Here is a 16,958-nt window from a genome sequence, read left to right as displayed (position 1 = left end):
CGGATCTCAGCTCACTGCAAGCTCCGCCTCCCGGGTTTACGCCATTCTCCTGCCTCAGCCTCCCGAGTAGCTGGGATTACAGGCGCCTGCCACCTCACCCGGCTAGTTTTTTTTTTGTATTTTTTAGTAGAGACGGGGTTTCACCGTGTTAGCCAGGATGGTCTCGATCTCCTGACCTTGTGATCCACCCGTCTCGGCCTCCCAAAGTGCTGGGATTACAGGCTTGAGCCACCGCGCCCGGCATGCAGGTGCTCTTAAGACACTGGTTTGATTGGAATTACCTTCTTGTTAGATCTTAGGAATCTCCTTCCAGGTAACTTTTTCTATGATTAGACAATTGATTTGTTCAGGGTCACAGAGCAAAGTCCACATTCAATTCCATGTGGCCAATAAAAGTGAGGGGCTACAAGGTGGGATCCAGGGGCCAGAGTTATCAAAGTGATACAGCACTTTTAGGAATAGGACAGGGAATGGAGGAATTGGAATTCCAGTATTATTTTCAAAAGCAGAACTGGCTAGATGTGCTTGTGATTCCTGGGTGGAAACCATGGCAGTGGACGGAAGCAGCATGAAGGAAAAGAGCACTGGAATTCAGGTTGAGGAACTGTGAAGCCAAGGGTGTTGTATAGGTTGTCCATTTCAAATTAGTTAGGGTTGGGAGGAAGACTGAGGCAGCTACTTGGTTCTGGGATGATCTGCATGGAAGAGGGCAGAGTGACTTGGAGATGTGTGATTGAGGACAGTGAGCACAGTGAGTTGATGGTGTTGCTGGGTTGTAAGCAGCTTCAAAGAGATGGTATTTTGAAAGAAGGTGGAAACATAATGGCCAGGAGAACAAGCAAAGGACTAGGAAACAGTGAACTGAGGTGCATATGAATAAACAATCTCTAACCCAGAGGATTTCAAGAAAAGCAGAGTCCTCAAAAACCAAAGGTAGAGTTTCCCCACATTGATATTATACTAATTACACGTATAACAGTACTTTGGAAAAGCACAGGTCTCTGGTCACCTCTAAAAGGCAAGGTTGGTAAAGTTGTCAAGGTGCCACCTGCTGGTAGTCTTAACTAAATGGTCTCTTCAAGGGAAAGGGGATATATAATGGTTGGATTAAAGGCTCATTGAATAGCAAATTGTCCCTCTTGTTTCCAGATGGGGATTTTACCTCACTGCCCCATTGCCACTGTGGAGGCACAGGTTTGTTACCAGCAACTACAAGTTTATGCAGCATTGGGAAGGCCAGGGATTATCATAGTTCCCTCCACCCTTTTTCCCCATAATCATGGGGGCAGGTATTTCAACTGTCAACTATTCATCCTCTTAAAAACATTAGGTTAACGGCAGCACCAAGGACTAATTCAGAATATGAAATTACAGAAATGATTTGCTAATTAGTAGCCTTTTATCAATTAATGTTTGGTCAGGTTATAAAAGACCAAATGTATTCAGTCACAAAATCCTAAGTGTATTGGAGTATTGCATGCTCAGTGATCAAGTTGTAGGTATCCTTCTAGCTGTCTGGGGCAGGTAAAAGCTGGGTGCTTAACAAAAGTGGTTTTTACACTGTTTCTGTCCTAAGAGATACTGCTATTTAGTAAGTTAAAAACTGACCTAAAGCTATTATTTCTAATACAGGAAATAGATTACTATACTTTGACATAGCTTTAAAATATTTATCTCTTACTGGATAGATTTGCTATAAAATCAAATTTTATTGAGGTAAGAGAAACTGGCATTTTTGCTTTAAAAATAACCACAAAAGATAGTTTATCCTGGTGATGTCATTTCACACTAGGATAATTTTGACTGAAACCAGGGTTAAAAATAAGACTGTTTCCAACTTCAAAAGAAAACATTTACCAACATGAAAAAGAAAACATTTACCAACATGAAAAAGGAACTATGTATAACTGTTTTAGCTCTGTCGCTCTGCAAATGTAACTATCATTTCATAATCTTATTTTCATATTGTGAAGTACCCTTCTTGAATAAAAGCAGAAAAGTAAGACTTTCAAAAAACAAGCTGTATCAATTAAAGCTACTAGAGACAAGATGGTTAAGAATTATTTGGATAGTTTCTCCTAGCTCAAGCTTGTCCAACCCACAGCCCACGACAGCTTTGAATGTGGCCCAACACACGTGTAAATTTTCTTAAAACATTTGAGGTGTTTCTTTTTTGTTTTGTTTTGAGCTCATCAACTTTTGTGTGGCACCCAAGACAGTTCTTCCAGTGTGGCCCAGGGAAACCAGAATATTGGACACCCCTGTCCTAGTTGATTAACACAGGAGACTTTTAACCATCAACCTCGCACGTACAATATTGGGGATAGTGCAGGGATAACAAACTCAAATGCCAACAGGGGCCAGGCAGACAGGCAGTGTATCTGAACAGACTGGGTGGACTGGGGCACACTGGAAAACAAGCTATGCTTATCGCTTAGCTTATTGGAGCATGAGTCCAGAGTTAGCCTAATCTTTCCTTTTTCCAGAGAAGCTAGATATGTGGTTTTTAAACTATCAACTTTTACGTGGTGACTATAAATTTTTTTCTTGAAAAAAGTATTTAGGGTGTGCCAGTTGCAGCCTGTGGGTGACCAACTGCAACTTTGTAACATTCAGAAGCCACCTTTGCATTCCTGACTAGCTTTGGTTTTCTGTAGAAACCCAAAAAGCTGAGGTTTTTTTCTTCAAGAAATGTTTTCTAGATAAGCGTTTTTAGAAATTCATAGGTGGAGATTCTCAAATACTTTAGGCATATTCAGCATTTTAAAAGCCTTCCCTCCACCATAGTGCCTACAGGAAACTCCTTTGAAAACAGCGCTCTGGCCACATTGCTTTCCTTGGCATATAACCAACGGCTCTTCTTCCAGCGATGAGAGCCACTGTCTTCACTTTTAAGATAATGCTTCTAATATTTTGCCATTAATTACCTTGTGATAGGGCTTTGATTTCCCAGCCTATTATTCATAGTCTACTGAAGAGTTTTTATCATGAAGAAATGTTGAATTGTATCAAATAATTTTCAATCAAATGAGATCATGTGTTTTTTTCTACTAATATGTTAACAGGGATCATTCCCATCAGTAAATGCTCTTTAAAACAAAAACACTCAAAACTCTTCTTTCCTTCCCCTGCCTTTTACAGTAAAATGCCATTTGCCATTCTCTTCTGAACTCACCTCTACCAAAACTGCTCATTAAGGTCACTAGTATCTCTGGCATCTTTCACTTAAGCCAAAAAGCTTAGGATCTCCTCTGATAAATTTTCTCCCCCTCATCCTCCTCACCCCATTCTAATCTTTTAGCAAATCCAGCTGCCTCTACAATCCATGCCACCAAATGCCATAGTGAGACTTAAAAGGTAAGCCAAATCTGCACTTAAAATTACCAGTGACTTTCCCTGTCTTTCTTCCCTCCATATGTGCATGGGCTCTCCCTCCTTTTCACTTAAATGTCACCTTACCATAGAAGCCTTCCACAACACCTCACAGAAGAGAGCCTATACCCTGTATCTCTATCTGGTTTTATATTTCTTATAGTACTTATTCCTATCTGACACACTGAAAAAAAACTGATAAAACTAATAAAGTAATAACTTGTAAAGTAATAACTTGTTTCAAACAGGGGAACAACTTTGTTTTCCTCACTGCTATTACTATGGTCCTACTTTTGGAAAAAAGATTCAATTTGCTAATATTCACATACAAGGTTTTAGAAAACTGAGATCGGCCTTGGTAGATTCTGTAATCCAGGTTATGTCGGCGTCCTAAAATAGGGTAACTTCCTGTCCTATATGGTTACTTGTTTCTGAGGGAAAGCTTATTACACATTTTACTGTCTTCTATCTTTTGTATACTAAGTGGGAGACACTGTTTAATTGTAGGCCACTATATAGTATGTACTCTTCTAAAAAATCAGGAAGCTTACAGGTAAGAAATAATGGGCTGTGTCACCATCTGAGGCATTTAGGATCTGAACCCAGCTGCAATCTTAACACTATAAACCAGACTTTCAATAATGAATAATTCAAGTGACAGTATTTTAACGTAAGTGGACCCCATTCTACAAGGCATATGTGTTTAAGAAAAAATAAGTGGAAAGAAACAACAATGCATATTTATTTTATACAGGTGACCTGGGCACATAGTGAAGTAAGCTATAAAAATTCCAAATAATTATCTCTAAAGGAAATCCTTTGTTACATGGCTTTACATATTAATTACTCTGGAAAGTTTTTGAACTCTGTTTAGTAGCAGATCTCCTTTCTTGATAGTTTCTTGGTACTGCCAGTTCTTGCTATCAGGTCTATAAATAAATTCAAGAAAAAATGAATTATTTACCAGTCACATTACTCCATGACAATAGTTGACCTACTTTTAACATTTAAGGCACTTAAAATTTAGGAATGCCCCTTATTCTAAGCAATGTAACAAATGATACACAAAATGAGAGTACCTGTTGGTTTCTACTATTTCATTCACTTTATCTATTTTGCAGTGTAGTCTCCCAGCAGCAATAAACCTGGACAGTTCCCTAGAGGAAAAAAAAAACAGCATTAGCTTTATAGAAAATTCTTAGAAAAATGCAAACTGCATTACAATACTGTCTTAAAATTGTAACATTTAGCGTCCCTTCAAGCTTGTTATTGCATATGCAGTAGTTGAGGTTGTCCCTGATGTATTGCAGGCTTTAAGTCATCTAGAATAAACATGATCCTAGAAGTTCCTATTCAGATAGAAAGTAGATCAAACAATGAAACCATTCATATGTACTCTGAGAAAAACTGTAGGTTAGGAAAAATTAGGGAATAAAACTGATCAAAGTAATAAAGTAATAAACTGTTTCAAACAAAAGACCTAAAACAAAATTATGGAACACAGCCCATGGGTAAACACATCAACAGCAGTAGTATTTACTAAAACAACGACCCCTTCCCTCTCCAACATATCTTAGTCTGAACAAGTGGGAGGCGAGAAATGATGCAGAATTATTGCTTTGCCCATTTTTAAAAAGGGGATTTCATCTAAAATGTAATTTTTTAAGGGAGAAAAAAAGAAGAATCCATGACAACCCAGATTTGAAATTCTTAGGTATCACAGAAATTTAAAACAAGGGCTTTTTAGGTAACAATAACTAGAGCTCAGTGGTGCAACCCTTGCCACTTAAGCTTGTCTTAGAACGTGAAGGAAAAAAAACTGAACAATTCAAATACTACCTGAATTCAGCTACTACCTGAAAGGTACCAGCTGCCTTGCATTCACTTGTCATCAAGATGACTTAAGGAATACTGCTGTGTGTGCCCCTAACTAATTAAGGCTTTATCATCTTCACATCACAGTTAAGATACTGAAACATCACAGTTAAGATACTGAAGAGACATAACCTGACCAAGGCCACAGAGTTGGAAAAAGAAGGAAAGCCAAGCCCTTTTTCTCATGCACTGCTCACAACAAGCCACTCCTTCCACTGACTCATGAAAAACACACTCATAAGGCCCAGCCTGCACCCTAATGAACAACCCTCTTGGAGAGTGGTCATCTGACTTCAATTTCACAGACTAGAATTCAGAAATGGAACAAAATCTTGGGATACCTGCCTTCTATTTTGGTAAGGATCATTTAAAAAATGTGTTGGTGTCTGAAACTTACCTTGAAGTGGTTAAAAAACATAAAATGTATAGATTGTGACAATATGTTAACAGGTACTGTACAATTCTTTAGAATGTTATGGATGTTTGAAATTTAAAAAATAGTAAAAAGAAAATGGTCTTATTTAAAAGAAATGCATCTTCATTTAAAGTTTCCACTGCGGACCACTGAAAACACCATCATCAACATTTAAAAACACCTACATGTGGGAGCCACCGATCTAGATACCATCTGGACATCCCATATTGTGTATGTCTCTTCCCCAACTCTACTCTCACCACCCTCGTCCAAGCCACAGTAACATCTCCTCCAAGAGCTACTAAACAGCACAACTGGTCTCTCTGCCACCTTACTCTATATAAGACACTGCATAGGACCATGTAACTTGGGCTCAAAATCTTCCAGTGGCTCCCTATCAAACCTAAATTAAAACTCAAACTCCATTCCATGACCTACAAGGCCCCTACACAAATCACCTAACTCTCCATATATTATCTTCACAATCTCCTACTGCTCCCCCGACGATGCTGGAGCCACACTGACATTTTGTGTTCCTACAACATCCAAGCTTATTCCTGACTCAAAGCCTTAGCCTTTTCTATCCCCTTTTCTGCATGCAGAAGGACTCCATATGGCTGACTCTTCTCAATTCAAATCTCAAAGCAAACCTCACCTCCTCAAGCATGCCGTATGTAAGGATAGCATTTTCTCATCTCCATAGGTTCATTTCTATGTGAAATTACCTTTTATATTTGCTTCCTTGCCATCTCTTCCCTACTACTACAATGAAAGTCTGTGAAGAGGGAGCTGTAAAACAATACCAAACATACAGTAATGGCTCATTAAGTAGTTGTTCAATCACTGATGCAAGTACTAAAAGTCCCACATTTAACAACCAATTTGACCAGAATTGCAGCAGCAACCTAAAAACTGGAAGGAATTATCAGAGGGGATATGACCAACTGTAAAATACGAGATCTAAGAGTCATTACTATAGCTGCAGTGTGGTCTACAAAGAAGTAACAGAAGACAGCTCTGGTAACAACTGGTCTAATGACCTTTAACAAATCACTAAGAGTCACTACAACTCATTTTCCTATCTGTTAATGCAAGGGGCAGATACAAGGAAGGCAGAGGCGACAGGATATATATGTTTTGATAATACTGAGGAAAAAACCTCCCCCCTCCCCGTCAAGGTTGAGGGAACCAATGTAAACAAGTAAACTGTACCAAGTTCACGTATTAAAAGGCAACTTTAAAATTTCAATTAACATGGCATTATTCAGACTTACTGATCAATGAATTCCACACCAACACCAAATGCTTCTGCCATATAGCCAAGGGTTAATGACCTGTATGATTCCAGCAGCTGACTGTATGCATGAATTCTCATTTCTCTTACATAGTATCGATAATGAGGAGCAAAAAGCCAGTCCTTTTTCATTTCCTGTTCCACAACCGCTGCAATGAATAAAATGACAAATTATAAGACTCTCCTTTTCAGATAAAAAGATTAAAAACTAAAGCAACACTAGTTGAGTCCAACAGATAGATGAACAAGTATCAAACTTCTCACTGCCCTGCCACATCATGTCATCAACAATGGCAGCAACAGCAGTGATAAAGAAGGCCAGGTATGTAAACATCATCCTTAAGTAGCAGGTGGCTATTTGACATCACCATCAGAAAGAGCTCAGCTTCTAAAGGAACCTGTTCACAGATGACAAAGTTCATGTACTAACATTTTAACCATGGAGAACTTCTTATGCCTTAAGTAAAATAAAGTAAAATTCATTTTTTAAACAATTCTAACAGAGAAACAGCAGGTGCAGTGAAAAATGATTTATATAGACCAGAAAAAGGTATAAACCAGACATTTTCAAACAGCAACAAAACTCAGAAGCAAGAAAGCAAAGACTGATGACTCCTATTTCCTGTTTATTTGTTCATGTAAATAGTCTACATAACAAAACACCATGAACAAGGTTTGAAGACAAATGATAAACTAGAAAATTTATTTACAATGATGAGTTAATGGCCTTGATCCAGAAAGAGGTCTTTAGAAGTCAATTAAACAGTAAAATGTATGTAGAGGATTAATGAGCAATCCACACAAATATAAATTTACTGAATAACTCCTGTATATCACTGCTCTAGATAGTTATATAGCAGTGAACCAAAAGACAAGATCCTTGCTGCCACAAAGACTAAATTTTCAAAGGGCAGAGACAGATCAACAAATACACAAGATAAATCCTGTGAAGAAAATAAAAGTAACATGATAGAGTGACGAGCAAGTCCTCCACTGGATTGGAGTGGACAGGGAATATCTCTTTGAGGGGTTGGCTAAGCACAGAGCAATGTAAATGATAAAAAAAAGTCTGAAGGCAGGAAAAGCATGGTTAAGCCCAGGAACAGAAAGGATGGCAGACTCAGTAATGCAAGTAGGAAGACAACTACAGGGATACAGAAGGTGAGCAAGAAAAGAGACTCTAGAGTACACTTATGTTGTGGTTTCAACAAGATGGAAATCCCTGGAGGAGGAGAATAGTTGTTTTTAGTGTTGGGGGTCAGGGTGGGATTTAAGCATACGCTGGCAGTGTTCAAGTGGATATGCCTATTAAACAGCCAAGTGAGGACACTAAGGAGGCATTAAGGCATGAGTCTGGTGCTCCAGTTTGGGGCTGGAGACACGAATTTGTCAATCACTGCCATCCAAACGTTATCTGATGGCACAAAATGAAGATAAGAGACAAGGGCAATAACTCAGTCTAAGGCAGTCAGTCACTGAGAGGTGTAACAGTGGATGAGGAGGTAGGTCCAGAGAAAACAAGAGCATGTTACTGCAGAACCAAGAGAAAGCTGTGGTGAGAAACAAAGGATGGTCAACATCAAGGCAGATAAAGATGAGCAAGGGAACACATGATTTAGCAACATGGAGTTCCATGGCCACTAACCATGAGATGGTACGTATTCTCACTAATAAGAGAAATGCATAACACAGCAATAAAATTATTTCTGTCCTCTCAGACTGGCAAAGAGTATGGAGAGGGTGGGACAGGCTCTCTCAAATGCTATAGATTGAGAGAAGTATAAATTGTGTAAATATAAACTGGCATATTTCTGGAGGGCAACAGTGGTCGACACAATATATTTAACCTTTGGAAAGTTCAATTTCTTAGACTTTTTTCCCAAGGAAATAACAAGTGGGAAGGATGCATTGTTGGAGTGTTCAAAACAGAGTTGCTTATAATAGGGCAAAACTGGAAACAACCTAGTTTTCTGTCAGTAGAGGATAAATTATGGCATAGCCAATACATTGAAATACTAGGAAGTCCTTAAGAAAGGATAACGTGAAGCTCCTAGGAACACTACCTGTTCAATTTGCTGCTATTCTCGATGTTAGTACACGACAGCCACTCAAAAACTAAATGACCAATTATATATATAGTGACATGAAATGATACATTACTTGTGAAGAGAAAAAAAGGTACTTACAAAACAGCGTATAAAATACATCCACAATACATAAAAGTGTTACATGCCTGTATCTCTGAGTAACAGTACCCCTGAAGGACACACTTGAAAACCTGATTAACAGCAGTTGCCTCTAGAGAAAGGACACTGGTGATCATACATTACAGAAAGCCTTTTTCTTCTTTATATGATACTGTTTACAACTGTATCATATAAAGTATACATATAGTGTATAGTATATGTGTACATATAGCTTTGGTTTTTAAATGTTTTTCTTTTTTAAAGTGCATATAACAAATGAATAAAAGGTCTAGAAGGATATATAACAAAATATTAAAATCATTGTCTCGGGGAGAATTTTATGTGAGTGAATGTGTATATGGACTTGGGAGTGAGGTGAGATACAAAACCTTTCACTTTCTCAGTTTATTTTTGATTTCTAAATATAGTCAGGTATTACCTAGAAAAGGACACTACTTCCTTTTCCAATTGAATTATTTTAGAGCACATTAGTACCAAGTACTATCCTGCTGTCAGGTCATTATGAAGATTAAAAAAAAAGCATAAGGTCTGCTCCCAGAAATTCTAGTTAGCAAAGGAGGCAAACTAGGAAATTATCACAAAACAGTGTGCTAAGTTTTAGCAAGTGGGGCAGGTGGCCAGTAAGTATATGAAAAGATGCTCAACGAAACTAGTCATTAGAGAAACACAAAATTACAATGAGATATCATTTCACACCCACAATGATACCTATAATCAAAAAGACAGAAAATAGTAAGTACTGGATGTGGGAACACTGGGACCCTCACACACTGCTGATGTGAATGTCAAATGGTGCAGGCACCTGCTTTGGAAAACTGGCAGTTACTCAAAAAGTTTATCAGAGGGTTACCATTAAAGTGCAGCCATTCCACTCCATATGTCCACAGAAAAAGCTGTACACAAATCTTCACTATAGCATTATTGATAGTAGCCAAAAAGTGCAATCAATCCAAAAATCTATGAACTAATGAATGGATAAATAAAATGTAGTATATACGTACAACAGACTATCATTTGGCTATAAAACAAAATGAAGTACTGATACATGCTACAACATGGATGAATGTGAGAGCATTATCAAGTGAAAAGCCAGGAACAAAAAGCCACATATTTTATGACTGCACTTAGATGATATGTCAAGAATAGGCAAATTGGTACAGACATAAAGTAGATCAGTGGTTGCCAGGGGCTGGGGGAAAGGAGGAATAGGGAGTGACTGCTAATGGGTATGGGTTTCCTTTTGGGGTGATCAAGATGTTCTGGAATTATTATTTTCAAAATCTTGCCAACATACTAAAAACTACTGAATTGTACACTTTAGGTAATTTTATGGTATGTGATTTATACTTCAATTTTTTTAAAGGAGGGGGCATAAAATAAGAGCCCCAGGAATGCAGAGAAGTAAGAGATTTGTTCTGACTGAGGGAAGCAGGGAACGGCTCTATATTTGAGTTGAGTGATGACCAGGAGACCCCAAGCATAAAAAAGGGAAAAGAGCAGTTCTACAATATAACCTTATGTACAAAAGCAACATAACTTTATGTGTATGTATGAGAAGATAAGGCCAAGTGAGTAACTCATCATGCTGGAGAAACCTGTTCCTACATTACCTGAGGTAAGTACTATGAATTCTCACAAAGCAGCCCAATTTATATGCATGGAGAAAGCATCCAAAAACACTGGGCCAAAAGCCACTGCAAAAACATTAACAGTAATCATTTAGAATCCTCCATTCCCACTTTTCACCAATGCTATCTATTAAACCAAACACCTTCTGAAATTTGCAGCATGAACAAGAGACTGTATCAATGTCAAATTTTAAGTTTTGGGAAAGACCCCTGGGTCAACTTGATGCAAGCTAATTCTTCTATCATCTTAATAGTTTGTGGTCATTATTAGGAAACCAAATAGCCAGGAAAGAATGGGGACAAGAGGGAAAAACAAGTAAATGTGTGTAGGCAGGATCACTATAAACTAGCTTTGAAGGAATACAATTATGTTCAACAGATTATTTTCTTAACCCATAGCCCTTGAAAATGATTTGCAAATCAGCACAGAGATTTAGCTATTTAGCTATTGCATACAGAATAACCTATTGCTGAATTCAAGGTTCAATTAATCTCTAACCCAAATCACATTCAGAATTCCCTCACTTCTTTCTCCATGAAGTTCAATATTTATAGCCATTTGCTAACTTTTGCCTTATACCCCATTACGACGCTAAACCAGGGGTCTGGCAAATATCCTCAGCAAAGGGCCAGAGAGTAAATATTTTTAGGCTTTGCAAGCTACATAGCTCTCTGTCACATCCTCCTTTTTTAAACAACACTTTAAAAATGCAAAATTCATTCTTACCTCCTGGGCCATACAGCAGGCCACAATCTGATGACCCCTTTTCTAAACAAAACTGGGCACATTAGGAATACTGATCAAAGACATGCAGCTATCTACACACTACATTTCTCAGATAGGTAAAAAATCTTCTGAGGTTATTTGCACATAGGATCAGGAGTAAGACAGATAATCAAAAATATCAATTCTATCCTTACCTAATGATTGGAAGAAAACAGAGTAACGGCATTCATAGAGTGAAAACAGATACTGCCGAACTGCTGGAAGACTGTGCAACACTTCAAGAATCTCTGCTCCTTTAATGACCTAGGTATTTTAAAAAACATATATACAAAATTTTAAAATGTACACTTTAATGATTTTGTGTATTGAAACAAAAAAAGGTCTTTAAATTTGAGTATAAAAGTTTGGTCATTACCTTTTCCCTGAGATCTGGTCTTTCTAAGGCAATCATACTGACATAGACAGTGTAAGTCACAAATGTTTTATAATCCATGAGTTCATAGGATGTAAATGTTGAAACAGTGTCAAGGAAGAGTTCAGCTGCCTGTTTGAAATCACGAATAGCCACACAATAAAGACCCTGATACACTTTTAGGCGGTTTCTCCTGTCCCAGTCTCCTCCTTCTTCTATTAAGCTATGAAATAAAAACAGTAAGATCATAGTCTGGAAACAGACAAAGCCATGTTTTAAAAAATTTTCTGTTATTTGAAATGAGGAAACAACTTTTAACAACTTGAACCAAAAGGAAATATTTAAAATATTTTACTAAATAAGTACATCAATTATTTGACCAAACTTACTGGCTATAAACAAAACAGGCAGTTTCTTATATCAACTTCTCATTTGTAGCATCATAATTTAGAGAGAATATAATCCCACTGTTAGAAAGTACCTTTTCGCCTTTTCTGTGTTTCGTGTGATGAGATCATTATCCATATAAAATAAGCCAATCCTAAGGAGATAGAATACAATATCCAATCGGTGACCCAGGGCCACAGTTTTGTCATATGTCTTGCGAAAGGCTGTCAGAGCTCCCTCCTGTCAAGAAAGCCAAGGCAATAGGTGAGAAAAGGCTACAAGTTTCCAAAAAAAAGCTATCAGCTGTCTGGGATTTTCTTCAAAAGTTGGGGGAACAGGTAGGAGTAGAGGTACAGCAAGATGGCCATTAACTGGTAATTGTTGAAGCTGGGTGGTAAGTACACAAGGGTTTATTATTCTACTTTCTCTACCTGTATAAAGCATAAAAAATACATAATGCCCAAGCATATACTTAGATTCTGGAAAACAATTTAAGAAAAATATAATATATTCACAATTGTTAAGTATTTTTCTTTGTTCTGTATATTCAATGTTTTCTCTCTTCAATAATCACAATATACTATTTCAAAATAATCATATCTGAAGGGTTTTGGAAATTGTATCTTAGTCGCTATTAGAATATGACTAAATTTGTAAATATATAATTTTCTCTCAAAGCATTGTGGGATGTTTCCTTTGCTTTAAAGACAAGAATGTGAATAAAATAATTTATTCACACTTGGTAGTTTTCAGTATGTGTCTGCCCGGTTTGTTTTATGTAATTATTAGTTATCTTTCATAAATTTATAAGGGACTGGGAAGAGAGCAGTGGATACACGTAGCACTCAGATCTTGGTTTTTAAATACTATCCCCCACTAAAAGGAACCAGGGATCCTGGGACAAATGGATAATTCTAGGTTTATTGGAGTGAAAATAACAGGTGAACCTGTGACATTTTGTTTTATCAGAAAATAAGACTAATGAGATATGTCAAAAGGACAAAGTGTCTTGAAAGAGCCTCTACTAACAAATTTGCAACAAACTTAGCACCATAAAGAATAAAGATTCTCATCAGTGGTAACAGTGAATAATAAAAGCCCACTAAGTCCATTAAGTATTTAGTAATACTAAATAAAATAAAATATAAAAAAAGAGTAAATAGGAGGGGAAAAGTTCTTTTTGGAAGAATGATATTTAATAAACACAGAGGAAATATAATATTAGAACATTTTACAACTTCCTGATATTGATTCAAGCATGTCCTTGTTGAAATTCTTCAAAACCTGAATCAAAAGTTTGAAGTTTCTCATTCATATGTAATATATTAGTCTTTAAAACCAAACCACAAACACACAGCTTAAAAGTAAATGGAAACCACTAGCTAATTCTAAATTTTTATGTATTTTCCAAATTTTTACAATGACCAAGTCTTAAGTTTACAACCAGAAAAGAAAAAAAAACCTCGTTTTAGATATACATTACAGAACATTTAGGCACTTATTATGTGCTAGGTACCAGCCTAAGCTTTTTCCTATCTTTAATCCGCATTAAGTAGAAACTATCAGTACCCCTATTTTACATATGAGGAAACCGAGGGTTTCATAAATCATAATTACCAAGGTTGAAAATAGAACCCAGGCAATCTGATTCAAGAGCTGACACTATTTTTATTTTTTTTATATTGGCACCATGTCATTCTACATCTAAATACTTCCAGGCAAATAATTTAAAATTAAGAACATTCAAAGCCCTTTTTCTTAACCACTATTACACAGTTACTCAAATTTCAAAGATCCAGTAATGGTGGGTACCCCTCTGGTGCCCTGATGGTGGAGTAAGCTGGTTGTTATATAGAACAACAGGCCACACATATTTAAAAAAAAAAAAAAAAAAAAGTTCATTATCCCAACAATTGTTTCATATACTATACCCTAGAGAAACACTAGCATATATACACAGAGACATACATAAGCATGTTTTTACAGCAGCAGTTTGCTAAAGCAAAAACAGATGAAAATAACACACATGTCCAACAACAGCTGAACAGGCAAATAAACTATGCCAGAGCTAGCTCTACTGTGGAACATTTGGCAGCAGTTAACCAGGATGAGCCAGATTTATGTATGCTGGCATGGAAAGACCTCTTAAATATGGAAAGACCTCTTAAATATAATGCTGAATGAAAGGGGCAAACAGGACCGTACACTAGTACACTATGATCCCATGTACAAAAAAAAAAAGAAAAAAGAAAAATTTCTGCAGGTATTAATTTTTTTTTTAATTTGTTCTTTTATTGAGCATTTATATTTTTATATATAAAATTTTACATAAAAAAGATTTTATGGCCGGGTGCAGTGGCTCACGCCTATAATCCCAGCACTTTCGGAGACCAAGGCAGGTGCATCACCTGAGGTCAGGGGTTCAGGAGTTCGAGACTAGCCTGGCCAACATGGTGAAACCCGGTCTCTACTAATAATACAAAAAAATTAGCTGGGTGCGGTGGCGCACGCCTCCCTCGGCCTCAGCTACTCCGGAGGCTGAGGGAGGAGAATCGATTGAACCCAGGAGGTGGAGGTTGCAGTGAGCCAAAATCACTCCATTGCACTACAGCCTGGGCGGCAAGAGTGAAACTCCGTCTCAAAAAAAAAAAATATTAAAAAGTTTATATAAATGCACAATAAGGTACAGAGTAAAGAAAGATCAACAGAACTTCAGCATTTACTATACTGTTTCTTAGTTTCTGCTAAGGAAAGTATTACTCGTGTAAAGTACTAAAGACACCAGACCAGTGCTTCCCAACCAAGTGAGAAAACTGCTGAAAATGATCCCAATTTTGTAAAAGCAGTAAATAAAATTCTCTAGATCTACACTTACGTTTTTATTGGCATGGGGTGAAATGGGGAAGAATACAGCCCTAGCTGCTCTTTAGGGAAATGACAAGGCATTTCATGGAGACTTTTTCATCTTTACATTGATTCACTAGTATAAGCAAGCATGATTACCTTTATACTTTTTCTAAAACGAAGTTAATTTTTTTAATGAGAAACGATTATCTGGAATAGTCCCCAATTTTAGCCCACACTAACTACAGAGAGGGGAAACCATCTCCACTCACTTTGTCACCTATCCGGCAGAGGTACTCGGCCTTTGCCATCATTGCATCGCGAATTTCGCTCTCTCCTAGATTCTTCTCTGCATCTTCCAGCTCCTCATCCAAACGCTTCAACTCGTCTTCATTTGCCTTCTTCATTTTATTGAGTAGGTCCACGTCTATCTGCCAGTCGAGGGATCTGCACAAGGCTTCATAGTAAGGAGCCATGTCTGACATGCAAAAAGAGGGATGTGTGAGTGGGGACACTTGTGCCCTCAAGTCAAAGTCGGCCCACGTCTTTCACCCCCCGACCCCCAATAAGTCATCCACCAGTCTCTTCCCCACTAACAGGAAGGTATGGGATGGCGCTTAACAATCGACTTGGCAAAACATGAAACGTATGCTGGTGGGAGGTTTGCGTGAGGGCCAATCCTGGCACTGCCAACCTCTACTAGGGCTGGAGGGAGGGCAATCCTCGGTTTGCTCTTGCCGGATTCTGTTCCAAAAGTCTTCAAACAGGGAAAGACTTTTTATACACACATACACACATATGTTCAAACACTCACATTCACTATAGAAGGGCCAAAAAGAACCGAACCCAAATTTCCTTCCACAGGCAAGCTGAACTCTCCTGCTGGAATACCCCGCGCCCGGGAGCAGTCCCGAATGACAGTAAGTCACGGGGCCTTTACTCTGTGCCTAGCACAGGGATAAATATTAATGCCTCACGACTCTCCTCCAAGCTGCCCTTACAGGGGAAGGCCGCACAGAGATGCCAACCGCTCCGAAATAAGGCGAGGTCCCCCAGGGTATCCCCAAACCAAAGCAAAACCCTAAGGACCGGAGAAGCCAGGCCTGGTCTCGGAGACCCCGTCAGAGGGACGCCCCGGGGTCTGGAACTCCATCAAAAAAAGTCCCCGCAGGCTCCGGAACGCGGGGATGGCCCAGGCCTAGGCCGCTGACTCGGCGCTCGTGCGGGCCTCACTGTTATCGCGGACGGCCGCCATCAGCTCGTCGCGCACAGCAGCGTCTCCGCGGTGCTCCGGCAGGCTGAGCAGGAAGCGCAGCTGCGCGATGCGCAAGTCGGGGTTCTTGGGCAGACCCTCCTCCTCCAGGTTCTCCAGCGGCATCGCGGCGATGGGGACAGCGGCTGACAGGAGACAACTCGGTTCCGACCGGCTACGGCAGCGGAAGCGGGAGGAGTCGGCGAATACGCCCGGCCGCCTCCGGCCCGACTTCCGGCTCCGTCTCCGCCGGCAGCGTCCTCTGCTGGACACCTCCGGGAACGCCTCGCCCGGCCTGGGCGCCTGCGCCCCAGTGTGGTCACCGCGGGCTTTTCCAGGCTCAAGGCCCCGGCAGAGTCGCAGAGTGGGTGCGGCCCAACTCAAAAGCCCAATTTCTTGAATCTCTTTCTCACTCCCTTTTTAGCTATTTTACTTTCTGTTTGTAACTGATGGGACCTTAAAATTTTTTGAAAACTGAAAATGTAATAACAGCATCGATAAAAAATCACCATAGTTTGTCGAGTCGTTACTCTTATGCATCTCAT

At 38.9% G+C, this 16,958-nt stretch overlaps 2 protein-coding genes across 6 annotated transcripts in view; one reads left to right on the top strand and one right to left on the bottom strand.

Moving 5' to 3' along the window:
* Window positions 1–8,023, top strand: part of ATXN7 (ataxin 7) — a 151,655-nt gene extending 143,632 nt beyond the window's left edge. The window contains exon 15 of the transcript XR_004182146.1: window positions 5,335–8,023. The gene's annotated coding sequence lies outside the window, so the exon portion shown is untranslated. The remainder of the gene's footprint in view (window positions 1–5,334) is intronic.
* PSMD6 (proteasome 26S subunit, non-ATPase 6) lies at window positions 4,088–16,719 on the bottom strand. 5 transcript variants are annotated; one of them, XM_003894222.5, is made up of 8 exons: window positions 16,395–16,719; window positions 15,434–15,639; window positions 12,412–12,557; window positions 11,934–12,153; window positions 11,713–11,821; window positions 6,937–7,105; window positions 4,452–4,529; window positions 4,088–4,301 (listed from the first exon to the last, which is right to left on the bottom strand). In XM_003894222.5, exons 1-8 carry the CDS (start codon window positions 16,537–16,539, stop codon window positions 4,205–4,207), a joined length of 1,170 nt encoding a protein of 389 aa, XP_003894271.1. In that variant the 5' UTR covers window positions 16,540–16,719; the 3' UTR covers window positions 4,088–4,204. The 5 variants fall into 5 exon arrangements, with proteins under 5 accessions (XP_003894271.1, XP_009198664.1, XP_009198663.1 ...); XM_009200400.3 differs by having other exon boundaries at window positions 4,091–4,301; window positions 16,163–16,593; XM_009200399.4 differs by lacking the exon at window positions 16,395–16,719 and adding an exon at window positions 16,251–16,372 and having other exon boundaries at window positions 4,091–4,301.
* Window positions 16,720–16,958: the final 239 nt, after the last annotated feature.

This window comes from Papio anubis, chromosome 2 (assembly GCF_008728515.1).
Source record: "Papio anubis isolate 15944 chromosome 2, Panubis1.0, whole genome shotgun sequence".
Taxonomy (NCBI): domain Eukaryota; kingdom Metazoa; phylum Chordata; class Mammalia; order Primates; family Cercopithecidae; genus Papio; species Papio anubis.
The sequence above is the reverse complement of the archived record's forward strand: the minus strand, read 5'-3'. Positions and strand labels throughout refer to the sequence as shown.

Excerpts from the sequence above, each read along its gene's own strand:
- PSMD6 (XM_003894222.5), bottom strand. The coding sequence starts at position 16,539 with ATGCCGCTGGAGAACCTGGAGGAGGAGGGTCTGCCCAAGAACCCCGAC. Across the intron at positions 12,154-12,411 it reads AACACAGAAAAGGCGAAAAG|CTTAATAGAAGAAGGAGGAG; the intron begins GTACTTTCTAAC and ends TTTATTTCATAG. Across the intron at positions 4,302-4,451 it reads GAAATAGTAGAAACCAACAG|ACCTGATAGCAAGAACTGGC; the intron begins GTACTCTCATTT and ends ATTTATTTATAG.